The sequence below is a fragment of the Cajanus cajan genome, chromosome 9, assembly GCF_000230855.2.
Source record: "Cajanus cajan strain Asha chromosome 9, NIPB_CcT2T_4, whole genome shotgun sequence".
Lineage (NCBI taxonomy): Eukaryota > Viridiplantae > Streptophyta > Magnoliopsida > Fabales > Fabaceae > Cajanus > Cajanus cajan.
Genome location: NC_138525.1, coordinates 34696931 through 34716840, shown reverse-complemented (window position 1 = coordinate 34716840; position 19910 = coordinate 34696931). Strand labels below are relative to the sequence as shown.

At 30.2% G+C, this 19910-nt stretch overlaps 1 protein-coding gene and 1 pseudogene across 1 annotated transcript; both read right to left on the bottom strand.

The window, feature by feature from the left end:
- Positions 1-6956: 6956 nt before the first annotated feature.
- Positions 6957-7292, bottom strand: LOC145952090 (amino acid permease 3 pseudogene; annotated as a pseudogene).
- A 303-nt stretch (positions 7293-7595) lies between these two features.
- Positions 7596-19910, bottom strand: LOC109792354 (amino acid permease 8). The gene is made up of 4 exons (XM_083063961.1): positions 19480-19910; positions 18553-18770; positions 8930-9075; positions 7596-8084 (listed from the first exon to the last, which is right to left on the bottom strand). Exons 1-4 carry the CDS (start codon positions 19608-19610, stop codon positions 7806-7808), a joined length of 774 nt encoding a protein of 257 aa, XP_082920087.1. The 5' UTR covers positions 19611-19910; the 3' UTR covers positions 7596-7805.

The window sequence follows — 19910 nt, the reverse complement described above, 5'->3', positions numbered from 1 at the left end:
ATACTCAACTACTCTAAAGGGTGAGGATACGAGCAAATACACCTGTCCAAGGGAAGCTAAGTAGAAGCATCAACACAGAGATGAGAAGAAGACCCAGACGAAATGTCTACGTCTTTACTTGCCTTTGGAAAAGCAACACAGTTATTCCAAAGTGTTAGAAAAGAATGGCACAATCCAAGAGGGGGTGAATTGGATTCTATGACCCTTTAAAAATTTTCAGAGTATTTAGGATCTTTATTTCACTTAAACTTTTCTAAGACTGAATTTTTAATGAAGTTTCTCCAAAGACTTGTTATAGAAGAATGAATTCTATATGACTTCTTAATTACAAAATAATGAGGTTCAAATGTAATGCTTTTATTTCAGATTAAACCATCAATATTCACACACACGTGTTAATCAAGAATTATCTTCTTTAATGTTCAACCAAGATATTACTCAAAGTAAAAGATAAAGGTAGAAGAAGATTGCACAAGTCTTTTATATTGGTTCAGCCACTCCACATGTGACCTACATCCAGTCCTCAATCAGCACCTGATCAAGATTTGTTTCACTATCTCAATGAAGAAGGTTTACAAGCATACCACACATGCATATACTTCAACACTAAAGATAACCACTTTCTTGACCCCAAGAAAGCACCCCTTGTAGAAACCCACTACAAGAATATTTTCCTCTTGAGAAACCCTTCTCAAGATTTTACAAGTATTCACAAAGAATAAAGGAACGAATTCACCTGGAATTCAGAAGAAAATCTTAATCTTCCCCTTTCAAGAATGTGATGATGATGATGATCCTTTCTCAAAGTTTTTCACAAACGTTTTTCTTCTTGGATTCACAAAGAAAACTCTCCAAGATTGTCACAAAGACTCCACAAAAATGTTTTTCTAAATTTGATTCTCAGTTCTAACATTGTTCTGAAGTTTCAAAATGTTCAAACTATTTATAAAAGTTTCAGAACCAGATAATCGATTATTTTAAAGAATAATCGATTATTTTGTTCTTCAGGTTTTCTGGAAACCCACCAAGAACAATATAATCGATTATTTTGCTAGATAATTGATTATTCCAGAGAGTCATTTCTGGGATAATTGATTATTTCACAAATAATCGATTATTGCAGCAAGGCATCCCATCTTGCCTGATGCTGGAATAATCGATTATATTTAATGATAATCGATTATTTTGAGTCAGTTTTCAAAACTTCGTTTTAAGTCTCAAAATAACTTTTTAGTCCTTTTAACTCATCATCATACACTCTCTAATTAGTTTAGATATAGATTTAGCTTATGCACACAGCACACACAACACATAAAATCATTCAAAACAATTTATATACTAATTTCTATTACATAGCACTTTCTTTGACTTTGTTTTTGTCTTCTAAGTTGGTTTTGTTTGTTTGTTGTCCTTGACACACATTTTGTGATCATCAAAACTCCTTTAAGCTTCAGAGATAATCTTGACCTCATCAAGTTCAGACTCCTCTAAGCTCAACACAAAGGACAATAAAGAGGGGTAGCTGTAGACACCCAATTTCGTCCAGGGGAATACAAACAACAAGATAGGACATCAGAAGGCCCAAAAGCCCAAATTAACTATTTTAAGTGTCCTGGAATGGGCCGTTCCAAAATCAGAACGGGCTGTTCCAAAATCAGAACGGGTCGTTCCTAAGTCCAGAACGGGCCATTCTTGAATTGGAACGGACCATTCCAAGACTCCTAAAATGCCTAAAAATTGTAGGTTGGAACAGTCCGTTCTAGACCAGAACGAGCCGTTCCAAACCAATCAAAGGGCCTAAAAAAACTTGGACTCGAACGGGCAGTTCCTAAACCAGAATGGGTTGTTCCTAAATCAGAACGGGCCGTTCCAAAAGGTTAAAAAGGCCTAACAAACCTAGTTTGGAACGGTCCATTCTAGGAAGGGAATTTAGAGTTAATTTGTACCCCAGAACGATCCGTTCTCATTTCAGAACGGGCCGTTCTGGTTTTCCTGAACGGACTGTTCTGATTTCAGAACGGGTCGTTCTAGGGTGCAAAATTAACACATAACGTTCGGATCCAGAATGGGCCGTTCCGAATCCAGAATCGGCCGTTCCAGCCCACATCTGATGCCTATAAATAAAAATCTCGGGCACAGTTCTCAGGACCTCAAAAATTTCCTCCAAGACTCCTTAGAGCTCGAAATTTCTCTCTCTCTTTCCTATTGTATTTCTTGAGTTTTGTGAGGCATATTGTAGTGTGAAAGGTTGCCACAAAGCACCTATAATTTTCATATCAAAAGATTTAACAAAGCTTGCTACGAGGTATTTCAATCAATCTTCTTCTCTCTCTTTTATTTTTGTTTTTGATAAGTATTGTTTTAATAAAAGCAATCATGTGATATTTTAGAATCAATTGTTTAATTTAAATTTCAAGCATGTAAATAGTCATCAATAAAAGGGGATCTAATATTTAATTTATTAATTCTTATCTCATTAACTTTATCATAGGGTACCAATTAAGGGCGCTGTAGGGGTGCTTAATACCTTCCCTACACGTAATTGACCCCCGAACCCAATTCTGGTTATCAAGGACATTATTAGATTTTTAAAAACCTTTTCTTTTTCCAATATTTTGAGTAAAACATTGGTGGCGACTCCATGAACTCATTTTTCAAAACCGTTAATTAAGGATTAGTCTAGTGTCCGGGCATTCCTTAATTGATGAGATCTTTAAAAGGATGTCTAAACTATATGTCGCGAGATCAAAAATTTTCAGGTTGCGACACGGACCAGATTCTCTCTCTTGAAACTGTCTTTGTTTGACAAAATGAGACCCTCCAGTCTTAAGTCCCTATATATAGCCATTTTCCAAAATTTTGAAATTTCACCCTTAGCACCTATTCACCTTAAATATCCTATTCCTTGCAGTATTTCAACTTCCTAAGCTCTAAACCAACCTCAAATTTACTCAGAAAGACCAGATTTATCTTATGTTCTTATCCTTCAATCTCCTACCCATCCTATTTCTTTCCATGCATTACTCACAACTCACCACCATATGAAATGAAACATGTATTAACATGCAAACAAACATCACATTTATATACATATTCTTGGAATAATGAGTTGCATGCCATAATACTTCACTTAACTAAGATGAGAAGGAAGGTGATCAGTCTTTCCCTTTCAGTATCAATTCAGTATAATGGTGTACAATGCATCATTCACCACACTCATGCGTACACATGCCTATATAAACACCTCAAAATAACGATATCTCGTTCCATACTGCAATCACTACCATGTCCAAACAACTAATCAAAACCACATAATTATATAACATGCACAAAGATAAGTACATTTCAAATTCACACCTCCATAATCCAATCCAAATCCATATAAGCAACATATACATACATACATATATATATATATATACATAAAGTATATATATACCAAATAGCTCGGTATTTCCATGGCGTTACAATGAGAGTTACATACACACTCTAAACAGGTTTTTGTAAAACTAGGGTTGAAAACCTTAGTGAGTGTTGAAACCATTTAATTCTCTCTGTGAGAGTTACAAACACATTCAAAACTCTTATCATCTGTAAAAGCCTGAAGAGGCTAGCAAAAAATTCTTGTAGAACTAGAAGTGGTTTAAGAATACTAGCGTCAGCAAGTGAAGTTGACGAACCAGGAGTGATTAAGAATACTTGGAAAACTAGAAGTGGTTTAAGAATATTAGCGTCAGCAAGTGAGGTTGAAGAACTAGAAGTGGTTAAGAATACTTGTAATCCATTATGATTAGTGGAACCCTTCAGTTGAAGGAGACTGGACGTAGCTCAGAACAAGTGAACCAGTATAAAAACTATGTGCATTATTATTTGATTTAGAAACGTTTTACTAACATTGACTTATTCCCTAAAAAACTTAGTCTACTACTATCTATTTTCTAAACAATATTTGGACCAAATTATATTTGTTTGACTGAGAAAATCATTTTTCGAACAAACGATAGATCTTCAGATGCAAAGTTCTTTTTAACCAATCTTGCATTCTCCTTACGGAGTTGAAATATTATTTTCTAACGAAAAGAAGAACCTTTGCGAAAACAGTTTTCAAAAATCCTTCGTTCACACACACATTCAACTCCCCTTCTATGTGTTTTCCACTAAACTTCAATTGGTATCAGAGATTGACCCCTAGACAAGAGAGGTGACATGGAGCATTAACACAAAGCCAAAGGTTTAGAAGGTACATTTTTCCATCCTTGCCCATCTCTGGAAAATGTGATCCCGACATCCTACTATTCCAAAGAGCAAGGACACAGGAAAACCCATCTAGTCGAAGGAAGCAATGTGGAGCGTTGATGTGAAGACAAGAAGAGAGGATCTGGAAAAAATGTCTACGTCTTTACTTGCCTTTCAAAGGCAATATCTAGCCATCCAAAAGATAAGTGAAGAGGGGCAACTATAGACACCAGATTTCTTTCAGGCTGCCATTATTAAGCGCAAAAGGCTATTAGGATGACACGAGCAACCCTTAAGTGTCCAATAAAGCATTGAAACAGACCGGAACAACTCAAGAAAAAGCCTAGAAACTCAAAAGCTAACTTTACACATGGAACGATCGTTCCCAAACCATAATGAGTCATTCCAAGCCATAAAATTGACCTATAACCCTAGTTAGGAATGACCCATTACAACGGCCCATTTTATGTGTAAGTTTATGGGCTATAACGGTCATTTCTAGCTTGGGAATGGTTGTTCCCTTTTTCAGAAAAAGGAGAAGAGCTTTACGTTGGACAACATTTTTGTTCTAATAGTATATCTTGCTATAGACCAAATTTTGACGATCCAATCGTTGATATTAAAGATAACTGTATTGAGAATATATCATCAAAAAATTTAGCATGATCCAACAATTAATGAATTCTCTAGAGGCCCCGTACAACAGCTAGAAAAGAGGATTCTTATACCAAACAACGTTTTAGCTCTGATAGTATCTCTTGCTACAGACCTAATTTCGAAGATCCGACTGTTGAATTTAAATATAAATATCTCGAGAGGGTACCATAAAAAAACCAGCACGATCCAACGGTTAATGAGTTCTCTAGAGATCCCGCACAATGCCTAAAACATGATTATTTTTTTTTGTATATTTAGTCCCACTTCTAAGAAATCTAAAGGATTAAGTCCCACATCGGACAACTCTTTTATGTTTTTGCCTCCTGGATGGCTATATAAGAAACCGTTTGGCTAAGGGAATAGACATAACTCAAGCTGCATAGTTCCTCGCCTCTCTATATATTTCTGAGTTATAGTGAGGCTTTTTGTAGAGCGGACGGCTACTAAAACGCGCCTCACAGGTATTTGGGAAGATTTCCTTATAAAAGTCTTGCTTCAGAGGTTTTGATTTCTTCTCTTCTATTTATTGTCTTTACTTATTATTTTTCATTCTTTTATTTATTATTTTATTTATTGTCTTATTTATTTTTCTTATATGCAATAAATAAAAAAATAATCATGTAGATAATAGGTATTTTTATCCTGTAAATAACATATAATATAAATTAAATGTGTGCATAATAAAATGGGTAAATATTTAATTATGTTTATTATGCTAAATTCATCGTAGGATACCAAATTAGGGTGTTGTGGGGTGCCTAATACCTTCTCCACGCGTAATAGACCCCCGAACTTAATTCTAGCTATAAAGGTCTTTATTAATTTTTGAAAACCTTTTCTTTTTTTTTTTGATATTTTGAGTAAACTATTGGTGATGATTCCTTCGAACCTTTTCAAAAACCATTAGTGAAGGATTAGTCAAGTTCTCAAGCATTTCTAAACTAATGAGATTTTCAAAACGAAGTCCAAACTATCTGTGAGCAAGATCATAATTTTTTAGGTTCCAACATAGCCATCAAAAATTGGTCAATCTTTTGACCTACCTAGTCTCAATCATCATTGGTTACCCTCAACATACCTAGTCTCACACCGATAGGGGTAATCTCGCACCCTAAGCTCATGTCCCTAAACCCTATAATTAAATTTGTCTTTCTAATCCTCGAGGTTGACATATGTAAAGATTTCCTACTAAAGGCACCCTACAATCAAATCTTTTTTGCCTTTTCTCTAATTTTTATGCTCTCTCTTTCCCTTCTCCCCATTTTAACTCCTTTCCTCTCTTCTCTCTCCATTTCTTTCTTTTCTCTCTCTCCCTTTCATCCCTTGTTGTCTTCTCTCCTCTTTCTTGTCTCTTTTTTTTTTCCTACCTTTATCTCCTCTCCTTTAATGTTGACATAGAAAGTATCAATAATTTTTTAATTATTGAATATTAAAAAAAATTAATTTTTAAATATTGTCTGATATTTAAAATTTTTAAATTATTAAATATTTAAAAATGACTAAGTTTTTATAAAGTTTATTATTAAAATTATGATATATATGTATATATATACATCAATTTTGCATATGATGAAAATTAAATTTCCCCTTCCAAACAACGAATTTAAAATTTAAGTAGATTAAATTAATTTATTAAATAAAGTATTTAATGAATGATAAAAATTAAAATCAAAATAATTCAAATTTCAAGAAATTTAAATTCTATAAATTTTAAAATACCTCATTCAAACACAACCTTACTTTTTAAGTTAAAAAGCATTTATTTTAAACTCTAAAATAATTCGATGGGTTGACATAATGGTTAGACACCTTGCGCTCATATGTTTGAAAAGAATATACTTAAAAGAGAATAATGTGTTTTACTCCCACTGCGTGTGAAAATCTTTGAACCAACACTAATCATAGTATTATGAATAAGATTAGTTTATGATCCAAAGGATTAAAAATACTAGTAACAAGCCTGGAAAAAAAAAAAAAAAGTAACACGTCACCTTAAATTTTTTCCTTTTCATCTCCATTTATTCTAAAGCAAACTTTTACAGTTAGCACATTACACTCTTCAGCTACTCCTTATACATGAAGGGCTTGTACTTGTGAAGACTTTGATTCACCCCATGGATGGCAGCGCATGCTATAGCCACCGACAATAACATGAAAGCCATGCTCAAGGTTTTAAGTCCAAACCATCTAGTTGTTCCTTTTTTTATCTTCTTTCTTACAATGTACATCTCCACAGGAAAATATACAGTTAATGGCCAAAACCCAATGGCCCCCAAAAGGGCAAGTATCTCATTGAAAAAGGGCATTGCCATGGCCAAAACAGTCACTACCACCACAAACATGCTCCTCCAAACTAGCCTAAAGAAGTTAAGGTTCAACTTCATTTTCCCAATGCTCATCGGGTACTCTCCATTAACAAAACTTGAGCTTGGCCACCTTTGGCTAGCCCATGTTTCAACTCCACTAAAAATCGGTTGCACAACAACCTGCCACATATAATTTATTCATTCAAGGTCAATAAACATATTTGAAACAAGCAATTGACAAAAGGCAAGGATCAATAATTAAATAAAAATCTATTACATGAGAGTTTATATCATAAGCTTAATTATAAAATTGATCAGAATAAATTAAAAAATGTATATTTTGATAAGTTTTACAGTGAAAAATATTAAATATGCTTTACAAAATTTACTAAAATGTTATAGGTCACTTTTATTAGTAGATATAAATTGCCTTCTTGTTTTTGAAACACCTCCTAAATCAAAATTTTAATCTAGAGATTGTAAGTGTATTTAGATATATAAGCTTAGTCCAACTAAACTCAATCCAATGCATACTTAATAAAAAGTGTAAAACTTTCATTTAACATCAATCAAATGGATTTTCCAAATGCACTCTAAGTATGAATGTCAACAAAATGTTTTGAATATGTCATAAGATGAAAGGAAATGTGTTTCAACCTGATATGCTCCAACCAAGTGCACAATAATGAAGACATTAGCCAAGTCAATTAGCCAAAAAGGCTCTTTAAAGCCAGAGCTCAATAGGATGTTGCCAGGTGTTTCTGAGCCAAATGCAGCATAGCCAGAGCATGCACATACCAAGAAAAGACATGTCATCGTGGATATACCTATTTTATTTGCCATCTTCATTATTTTATTTTCTGGTGGTGATGATCTCAAAGAATCCTGCTTTTCATCCCATATCAGTATAAATCATTTTAAAGTGTAATGGCAAAATCGTACCCCTGTTTAGTATAGAGAAAGGAAACTAAAAGAGACATGAAAGTTCAACAATTGAATTGAAAAGAAAGTAAAGTTAAAATTTTGTTCTAAAATTACTTTTTTTTTTTATGTCTTTTCAATCAATTATAAAAGAATATATTGTTATTTGTGTTCTCTAATGCAGAATATCATATTCTGACATTGTTTTTTGGTTACAACATCACTGAATATCAAATTCTGGTTACAACATATCAGATTCTGATTACTGCATTATTTTCTCTTCTCTCTATTTTTTACTTTATCTCCTCTCATTTGAACATAAGGTCATGTTTGGTTAAGATGTGAGAAAAAAAAGGAGAAAAAAAATCAAAATTGAAATTAAAAAAAATAAATAAAAGAAATTTTCAGCCTTTCATGTTTACAAAACAACTCACTCTCTTTTATTTATATTTTCTCTTAAACAGACAAAATATATACATTTTTTCTATTCTTATTTTTTCTTTATTTTTCTTTCCTCTCGTCCAAATATGTTTTATTTTCTTGAAAATGTATAATATAATAAGTATAATATAATGCATGCAGTTGATATTGGGTGCATAATCACCTAAACCTACAAACTACTTAGTTCAAGTACTTTCTAATTATTATTTTTGGTTATAATTAAAGTAGGTTTCAAGACTTTTTTTAGATTATAGATTTTATGTCCTCCATTCAATAATATATGCTAAGAGACAATAACATATGTAGGATCAAAATGGGTAGGGGATTACACGGAATACACATTATCTCCTTTCATTGTGTATACATACCTGAATATCAATGGCAATTTGAGAATAACAACTAGCAAGTGCAATGTTTCCCAGTGCAATGAAAATTTTCCAGAAGTTGTCTATTGGACTCAGTTTTTTGCTTCCCCCCATTAAAGAGGTACCTTTTCCTTTCCCTGCTTCAATCCCTGTTTTGCCAAATATAAATCCTCATAAACTACTATAAACACAACAAAGTTTAGCACATAATATAAAGAAGGTAGTGTATACACGATTGTTACCAACCATGTTCCCCACGATTGAAATGGAAAATGTTTCATGAACAGTAAAAAAGGGTTAACAAAAATTGTTTTCTTATATTATTATGATATATATATTTTTGAGATGTACGTATACAAAAAGTAATATAAAATTTGTTATATACAATGTTATATATGATGTCAATTTTTTAATGTTCAAATACAACTCAAACAATAGTCCATGCATTTGGCTCAAGAGTATTTGTTCACGAGTCTATACTCCTTTTCATGTTGCTTTCACTATATTATATGATGGTCTATTTTGTTTTTCTTAAGATTAGAATTCAATTTTAATAATAAATAATTAATGGCCATACCCATAGGCTAATGAAGCTAAAATGGCAATATTTTTAAAATATAGTCATTTTTTCCTAGTAATGGAAATAAATAATATCTACTAGACTTTCATGCCTTTATTTTGGTACTCATGTATGTATTATATGGGTAACAAAAATTCATTTATTCATCATCCATATCATTCATTTTACATGTAAATTCATTCAATCAATCAATTATAATAAAAATAAATAATAAATCACAACTAATCCATCCATTTAAATTTTTGGATGGTTAATAATTCATCTACTACTTTTTCAAAATTCATTAGATTATAATATAAAATATTTATTGTAAAATTTAAAATTTAAAATATTATATATAAATATAATGATTTATAAAAAAAAATTTAAAAAAATAGATACATAAAATATTTCAAAAATATTTTTTTTAAAAAAATTAAATTGTTATTTTTCGTAGATGGATTGAATATTCATTCCATCAAAATTTTGGTAAGTAATAGATTTGATAGATTTTTTTTAAATGAATTAGATGGATTAGATTTTTAAGTGAAATTTTAATAGATTTAAATAAACAAAGTTTTTAGGTATTCTAATAAATGTTGAAAAAGGAAATGGTCAAATATCACGAGTTAGTATAGTTTACTTCAAGTTAGGAATAAAATGACTAGACCCATCTCTTGAGGAATTAATATTAGAATTGAACACGCTCTCCCAACTCTATTATAAAAGCACTTCATATTTAACTTCGAAATATTTAATTTCAATGTCCGTTAATATAAGAAAAAAATTAGATCTCTCAATTTAAAAGATGGTGTACGACATAAAGTGTGGATAAAATGAATTTCTTTTTCTATTTTCGTGTAACTCAACATACGGTCACTATTAGATTTTAATTCTTTAGCAACATTTTCTTGTTTATATTTGTTAAAATATTACTATATATTAAATAAATAGGTTATTTTGCAACACTTTTTTTTAAATGTTATTATAGATAGAGTAACATTTTTTATTTTAATATTATTCTTTCTAATTGTTTTTAAAATCAAAGTCCCATATCGAGTAAAAAAATTTTACATAAGTTATTTTGCAACATTTTTTTTGAAAACTGATATTATAATTGTTTCCAAAATCAAAGTCTCACATTGAGTAAAAAAAATAAATTTCTTTTATCTCTAATTGTTACCCATAATTAAAGTCTCGCAATAAATAGATTAATGACTCATAAAGAGTATATATAATCATATAATTATGTTTTATATAAATGAAATTTGATAATTTATGTATAATAAGTGATAACTGATTAATAATGTCTTTGATCTTCTCTCAAAGAACTCTTAAGAATTTAAGAGGCATAAAAATATAATAATTAATAGTAATATATCTAAATTAAAATTAATTATCATTTTATAAAATTAAAAAAATATTGGCAACATCATTAAAATATAACAAAAATATTATTTTGTTAACATTTGAAAAATGTTGCCTAATTATATAAAAATATTGTTAAAAGTCTTTAGCAACATGGACTATATATAACATTTGATAATATGTTGCTAAAGCAAATTAGTAACATTTATACATAATTAAGTAACATGTTTTAAATTGCTGCTTAAAACCTATTTTTGTTGTAGTGGGTCTACCATGACTTCTAAATTTTTTTAGTACATTTGTCCAAATTTGAATCACATTTTTAACTAAGGAGTTAAATAAATATCTTAAACATTTTTTTTAAAAAAAATTAAACTTACATATATATGTAAGCAAGTTTTATATAATATAAACCACCATGTTTTTGACCCCATACTTCTGCAACCTTAGCACCAGGTAAGTGGTGATGCACTAGCCCCTTCGACTAGTCTTGGACGAATATTGCAATATCGTCCGCACCACCCACATTGCTCATTTACAATTGGAAGACATGGTGAAAGTTTTTGATACCAATTGATAAGAACTTAGGAGAACCGCACTACAAAAACTTCAAATTTGAATATCACATTTTTAGCTAATGGGTTAAATAAATATCTTAAACTTTTTGAAAAAAAAAAATACACTTAAATTTATATATGTATGTAAGCAAGTTTTATATAACATCCACCACCATGCTTTTGACCCTATACTTTCACATCTCCAGGCACCTGGACTGGTTGTGGACTATCTCCTTTGACTAGTTCCAAGCGAACACTACAATTTCGATGTCACCACCTATGCCGCTCGTTTGTAGCTAGACAACATGATGGAAGACTCTAATACCAATTGACAAGTACCTTGGGAGAATCACTATGGGTAATTGTGGGTAGTAGGGTTGTCTTTCATCTCCTTTATCTGTGTTGTGTGACTATTGAAGGGTTATGAATATCCCAAAATTTGTAATGTGATGTTGGTTCTATGTTATGTTCTTGTTGACTTGATTGAAATTCTAAACCCTAAACAATTAATCAAATTATGTTTGAATTCACGTATTGTGTAATTGAATCTTGAGGGTTTGATTTCGAATCCTATTAATAGAATTAGGAGTAATTAATTAATGTAAGAACTAATGGGAACACTAAAATTAATCAATTCGAATAGATTGATAATGAAATTAATTGAATATCTGAGTTATGAGTAAGTTACAAAAATCAATTAGAATAGACTAATTGATAATGAAATTAATTGAATAACTGAGTTAGGAGTAAGTTAAAAACCTTAGTTTAGGTTTCAATTCATGTATAATAAGTTGGACAAGTGTGAGTTTGAGAAACCTTGAAAAATAAGAAATTTTGCAATTTCTACATATGACACAAAATTATCATCTCGTGTAACATGTGGTTGATGTCATCTTACCTTCTTATTTAAAATTCTCTACATTTTATAAAATATTCATGGATAATTGTAGATACTCATGGGTATATATAAAAAATTAATAGGTACTTGCTAAATGGATCATACTCATACTAATGACAAGTAGTTATTACCTGTTCCCATTTCGCCTCATCATCCCTAATGATGTACATTGAACTTGGTTTTTAGTTGAAAAATACCTCAGTTTTCTATTGAGTTATGTTATGATAGGATTGTGACTTAGGATTGGAGTTTATTTTTGTTTATGTTAATGGTTTAGTTGTGTAGTTTTTATATACTTGCATGACCTTTTGAAGTGTCAAATCATATTTTATTTGTTGAGAATTTTAGCATTTGATTTCATTATTTATTTTAAATGACATTCTCAAAGAATTTGTTTTACTCAACTAGTTTTGATGTTAAATTTCTACCATTTATTTCACCTCCCATGCTGCTCGTTAGTAGTTGGGAAACATGGTGAAAGACCTTGATACCAAATGGTAAGAAACTTAGGAGAACTACACCACAAAAACTAGCTATTATATATAGTTAATTAGAGAGCCCAATATTTTATTAACTCGCCCTAAAATTTTATACTTTTAATGTGAGAATCAAGTATATACCTTATAATTGGATCTGCTATATACCAAGGATTGTGGCAAAATCAGGATAATGTTATGAATAATAATTAGTGGCTTAATTAGTGGATGTCAATATTCATTATCAATCATTACCATTTATATTTCCGTTATGTATTATTTCATTTATTGTGTAATTGTTCCTTTACCATATGTACTTATAAATAGGTTAGTCCATTGCCAAAGATAATACATCAATCCGATTCTTTTATCTATCTCTTATTATCTTGTTTGTTCTCTCTACTTTTCTCTCTTTTATAACACGTTATCAGCACGATAGTCTTTTACATATTGGTGTTACGACTACAAGAGAAAGCTGTGAAGAATTTTCGTGAAGAAAGTCATATTTTTCAAAACAAATATTTCAAGGTTAGCTATTCATTTTTCATAATAAGAATTTTATCAAATATTTGTATTGTTTACATTGTTATGAATCAAAGTACTCTTGAAGACATTATAGTAGTCCTGAAGACACTATTAAATAAAGAAACTTTTTATACATTTTTGAAATCTGTCTAGAAGACAATATCAAAGAAGAATGTTCAGCCTCTTTTACTTTATTTTTTTTCTTACCAGAAGTGGGAAAATGATGAAAAAAATGAAATTGAAGGAATAAATTTTCTCACTAGAAGTGAGAAAATAATATGAAAAGTGAAAAATAAAATAAATTTCACCAGAAGTGAAAATTTTGATATAAATATATTACATTATATTTGATCCTTTATATAAATGAGGTCATCACCGGAAGTAGAATAATTTTGTAAATGCCATAATTATAATGTTGAATGACATTTGAGGCACTTATAAAAAATTATGACTAGCAAAGCGTGTCCTCAAGCCTATTTAGGTTTTGTGTGATTTCTTGAAAAAAATTATGAGTTTCCCATATGTTTATTTGATATTGTTCATGATTAAATTGATTGCAATAAGCAACTTGTCATGTAATTGAACTCATGTGTTACGTTATTGAATCTTAAAGGGTTTGGTTTCAAATCATATTGATATAATTGATATTATTTATTTTCATAATGTTATGCGTCTATTATTTTAATTGATGGAGATATCATTGAATTATAATTTGATTGTGATTTGTACAAAAATATAGAATTTAATGAAATTATAATCAATGTTTATTTCCTTAATTTTTCGATACAACATTTATAAGGAGAATAATTTCCCTAATTTTTAGCATTATTTTTTATCTCCTTAAATTCAACCTAGCAATGACATAAATATATTTTTATTAAATGATTTTTTTTATATGTATAATGAGAAAGATTCATATTTTTTTTATAACGAAAGACATAAACAAGTTATGATTTTTTTTCCAAATGAATATATGATTGTGTTGTATCTTTCATTTCCTAAAATGATAAAATAAAGTGTTAGTAAGATATGTTTTTAAAAAAAAAATTTGTGTGAAGCATTTATTTGTAGATAATATACATGAGATGATATATATAAAAAAAAAAATTAGTGTAGATTTTGATATTAAATTGATGTCTAAAGTTACATAACAAGAATGTCATTTTTATAATGATTTCTCAATTTGAAAAATGTATTATATTTTTCATACATCTATTTTGCTCCAGAAGTAGTAATTTTTTTTTTATAAAAAAAAGGATTAAGAAATATCCTTAGTTGGTTTATTGTCTCTTGAAGACTAAAAAAAAATATTGAGATTTTTTATGCAAGAGACCATTTTAACTAGCATTATTTCATTCCCTGAAGTGCATGTTCTAATGTATTAATTTTTGTCTTCTCATATTCAATAATGCGAGAAATTAATGTTATATGATACTACAAATATAATTGAAGGCTCTAGAAGAGTTAATATATTATTACTGAAAGACACGAAATTGCATATTAAAAATGCATTATATTTTTCTAAGTCTTACAAAAACTTATTGAGTTTCAAGGATATTCGTTTAAATGAGTTTCTTATTGAAACAAACAATGAAGGAAATGTAGAATATCTTTACATCACGAAAATCCACTTGAATAAAAAGGAAGTATTGGAAAAATTATTTGCTTTTTCCTATGGACTGTATTGCACGTATATTAATACAGTTGAAACACACACTATTGTAAAGCAGAAGTTTACAAATCAAAATAAATTTGAGGTTTGGCATGATCGATTGGGTCACCTTGGGACTATCATGATGCGAAAAATAATTGAAAACTCATGCGGACATTTATTGAAGAGCCGGAAGATTCTTCAATCAAATATTTTCTCATGTATTGCTTGTTCCCAAGGAAAGTTAATAACTAGACTATCACCAGCAAAAATTGGGAATGAATCTATCTTATTTTTAGAACGAATACAAGGTGATATTTGTGGATCAATACACCCCCATGTGGACCATTTAGATATTTTATGGTTTTAATTGATGCATTAACAAGATGGTCACATGTTTGTCTATTATCAACTCGCAACCAGGTGTTTGTGAGATTATTAGCTCAACTAATTAGATTAAGAGCTCATCTTCCTGATTATCCAATTAAGAAAATTTGTTTGGATAATGCTGGTGAATTCACATCTCATGCTTTTAATGAGTATTGTATATCCATTGGAATTGATATTGAACATCCAGTAGCACATGTTCATACACAAAATGGACTTGCAGAATCATTTATCAAACGTTTAAAACTAATTGCAAGACTATTACTCATGAGATCAAAACTCAAATTCTCTCCTTTATAGTTGGTTTTTGGTGGGCAACCTAATATTTCTCATTTGAGAATCTTTGGGTGTATTGTATATGTTCCAATTGCCCCCCCTCAAAGAACCAAAATGGGTCCTCAAAGAAGGTTGGGAATATATGTTGGGTATGAATCTCCATCCATAATAAAATATCTTGAACCATTAACAGAAGATTTATTTACGGCTAGGTTTTCCGATTGCCATTTTAATGAATTGATCTTCCCAACATTAGGGGGAGAACACAAATAGCTAGAAAAAGATATTAGTTGGAATGAATTATCACTATCTCATTTTGATCCTCGTACAAAACAATGTGAACTAGAAATTCAAAAGATAATTCATTTGCAAAATCTAGCCAACCAATTACCAAATGTATTCATAGATCCAAAAAGGGTGACTAAGTCATATGTATCAGCGGCTAATGCTCTAATAAGAGTCGAAGTCCTTGTTGGACAATTTAATACTACAAACAATTCACAAATACGCCTGAAGCGTGGTAGACCAATTATTTTCAAGGATAAGAATCCTCGAATAAAAAAAAAAGGGAGCTAAAAAGCAAAATGACCAATATTGATATCATGTTCTAGAAGAATCCTCAAAAATATTCCTTTGACATAACTAATATTTCAGTTCTAGAAGAAACTCAGGTACCTGAAATTATTGAAAATGAAGAGATCTCAATAAATTATGTCATGAATGGAATACGATGAAATTGAAACACTGTCAATATTGATGACGTGTTTGCATATAATATAGCTCTAAATGTAATAAATGATATTGAGGATCAAGTACTAAAGTCCATTAATGGTTGTCGACAAAGAAATGATTGGCCAAAATAGAAAGATGCAATTGAGGCAGAATTAGACTCGCTTGCTAAGCGAAAAGTTTTTGGACCAGTACTACGTGCACCAAAAGGTGTAAAACCAATTGGATACAAATGGGTTTTGTGCAAAAACGAAATGACAATGGTGAAATTGTGAGATACAACGCAAGACTAGTTGCTCAAGGTTTTTCACAAAGACTTGATATTGATTTTGAAGAGACATTCACCTGTAGTGGATGCAAACACTTTTCGATATTTAATTAGTTTGGTTGTACATGAAAAACTTAATTTACATCTAATGGATGTAGTTACAACATATTTATATGACTCTCTTGATGTTGACATTTATATGAAACTCCCAGAAGGATTTAGTTTGCCTGACGATGCAATTTCTAGAGAAGATTATTCGATCAAATTGAATAAGTCCCTATATAGGCTAAAGCAATAAGGTCGTATGTGGTATAATCGACTAAGTGAATACTTGTTACAAGAAGGATATAAAAAGATCTAGAAATTGATTTGCCATAATTATAGTTTATGTAGATGACATAAACATCATTGGAACTCCTGAAGAGCTTTCAAAGGCAATAAATTGCTTGAAGAAAGAATTTGAAATGAAGGATCTAAGAAGGATAAAGTTTTGTCTTGGAATGCAAGTTGAATATGGAATTCTTGTGCATCAAGAAGCTTATATAACAAAGGTTGTTAAAAGATTTTATATGGATAAATCACATCCATTGTGCACTCCCATGGTTGTAAGATCCATTTAGACCCCAAGAAAAGGATGAGGAAATACTTGGTCCCGAAGTACCATATCTTAGTGTTATAGGAGCACTAATGTACCTTGCTAATTATACACGACCTGATATAACATTTGTTGTTAATTTGTTAGCAAGATATAGTTCTTCACCTACACGAAGACATTGGAATGGATTTAAACAAATCCTTCGTTATCTTAGAGGTACAATGGATATGAGGTTATTATATTAAAATGTTCCCAAATTAGAACTAAATGGTTATGCAAACGCAGATTATTTGTCAGATCCTCATAATAGTAAATCACAAACAGGATATTTGTTCATAAGTGGTGGTACAGACATTTCATGGCGATATGTAAAACAAACCATATCAGCCACTTCATCTAATCATGCTGAAATTTTAGCATTACATGAGGCAAGTCGTGAATGTGTTTGGCTAAAATCTGTGATTCAACACATACGGGAAACTTGTGGTTTATCTTCTGGAAAAATGACATCGACAGTTATATATGAAGATAATGCTGCATGTATTGCACAATTGAAAGATCGATACATAAAGGGAGATATAACAAAGCATATTCTACCGAAATTCTTTTTTACTCATGATCTTCAAAGGAATGGTGATATAAATGTTCAACAAGTCCGCTCAAGTGACAACCTAGCAGATCTCTTTACAAAGTCACTTTCAAGAAAAGTTTTTAAACAGTTGATACAAAAGATTGGACTCTGTTGTCTTAAAGATTGTATGCATGAGGGGGAGAAATAAATATTTATGAATGATGTACTCTTTTTCTTTCACTAGGTTTTTATCCCACTGGGTTTTTCCTAGTAAGGTTTTAACGAGGCATATTCTAAATATTGGACATCCAAGGAAGAGTGTTATGAATAATAATTAGTGGCTTAATTAGTGGATGTCAATATTCATTATCAATCATTACCATTTATATTTCCGTTATGTATTATTCCATTTATTGTGTAATTGTTCCTTTTTACCACATGTACTTATAAATAGGTTAGTCCACTGCCAAAGATAATACATCAATCCGATTCATTTCTCTATCTCTTATTATCTTGTTTGTTCTCTCTACTTTTCTCTCTTTTATAACAGATAGCAATGTAAAATCTGGTACGTAAGTGTGCATGAATATAAGTTTAAGCATAAGTAGGGTTATTTAATTAGTAATATTAAACAATTCTTTGTAACGGTATGAAAACTGGGATTTATTCAGTTTATACATCGAAAACTGAAATTATGCCTAGAACTCATATTTAATGAATGATTCAAAAAGATTAAAAGGAAAAGGAATAAGAAGGATGAATTAACCTTGGATGATTAGAGCAAGAGAGAGTCCAGCACCAATTGATGCATAACCAAAAGACGTGGCTGCAGCTAAGATTGAGAGCCACGAGAGCTTGTGAAAATGGGGGATTTGTGACAAAAATATTTCAACAATTCCAAGACCAATCATGTATGGATTAGTTGAAAACTGACACGAAGATGCGATTCCATTCTGGTGGAAACAATTAGTTTTTCGAATTGTCCTGAAATATGAAATAAATCAATTTGAATGATAAAATTAAAGTCGCAAAATATTACTACATATTGTATTGAATTACTGGTTTATAATAGAAATAATTTTTTTATTTAATAATAATATATTACCTTTTCTTACTGACTTGATTGACCCTACACGTAAAATATATAGTGTCTCTAGTCATCCTTCTATAATCATAAATAAAATAATAAATTACCAAGTAAAGTGATACAATTCACTATCTAAACGTACGAGTTGTAGCTTTTTCTTTAGTGTTGATATATTAATATTATTCATAAATCAAAGTGAAAAAGACACTTCCTACTTATGTGAAGAAAAAAAAAGGTATTTACTTTGAATTGGGTGAACAGTCATTTTTTCTTCGAATACATATATTTTTCCTATATCATTTTTTAAGAGATACATTTGTTAGAAAAAAACTAAAATATAAAATAGGAGCATAAATATCTTTGAAAAAATGGACACCAAATAAATGTGTTTTTTATATATTTATAATTTGTTACAGATAAAATAATAAATTACTAAGAAAATATCATAAAAAATAGCCATTAGATTTACTTTTGTGGCTGTTCTTTTTCTTTTTCTGTGAATATTGTCTTTATTTTGCAAAAATTGAAATATTAGTATAAATACTCTAAAATTATACTAACACAACACTTACACTACACTTATGGTTGAGAAAATAGAGAACTTACACCACACTTATAGCTGTAGTTATTGTGTAGCCAATTGCTGGCCCAATAAGGCTGTTGTACTGGACAAATGCACACAACATGTGCATTTTACCACCTAATAGTTTGACAAAAAAATTGCAATTAGAATTCATCTTGGGGCACGAAGTCAAGTGAGTTAGGATTTGTTTGGATAAATTTTCTCCATAAACATATTTTTAGGAAAGAAAAGAAAAATCAAAACAAATTTCTTGATAAGCTAAAACTAGTTTATAAAAAAGTTAAAAATAAGATTTTGGAGAAACTAATAAAAGAGAACTTTTACAAAATAGTTTCTGTATAAGTTAATTTTAGCTTATAAAAAAACTTATTTAACTTTCCCTTTCTATTTTACTCTTTTAAGAGTGCTTGTGGAGAATTTTACTCAAACACATGCTTAATGCTATTACATGAGA

Coding starts and splice junctions, on each gene's coding strand:
- LOC109792354 (XM_083063961.1), bottom strand. CDS start 19,610: ATGAATTCTAATTGCAATTTTTTTGTCAAACTATTAGGTGGTAAAATG. Junction 18,771..19,479: donor ACTACAGCTATAAGTGTGGT/GTAAGTTCTCTA, acceptor TTCATATTTCAG/GACAATTCGAAAAACTAATT. Junction 9,076..18,552: donor TCTTGCTCTAATCATCCAAG/GTTAATTCATCC, acceptor TTGGCAAAACAG/GGATTGAAGCAGGGAAAGGA.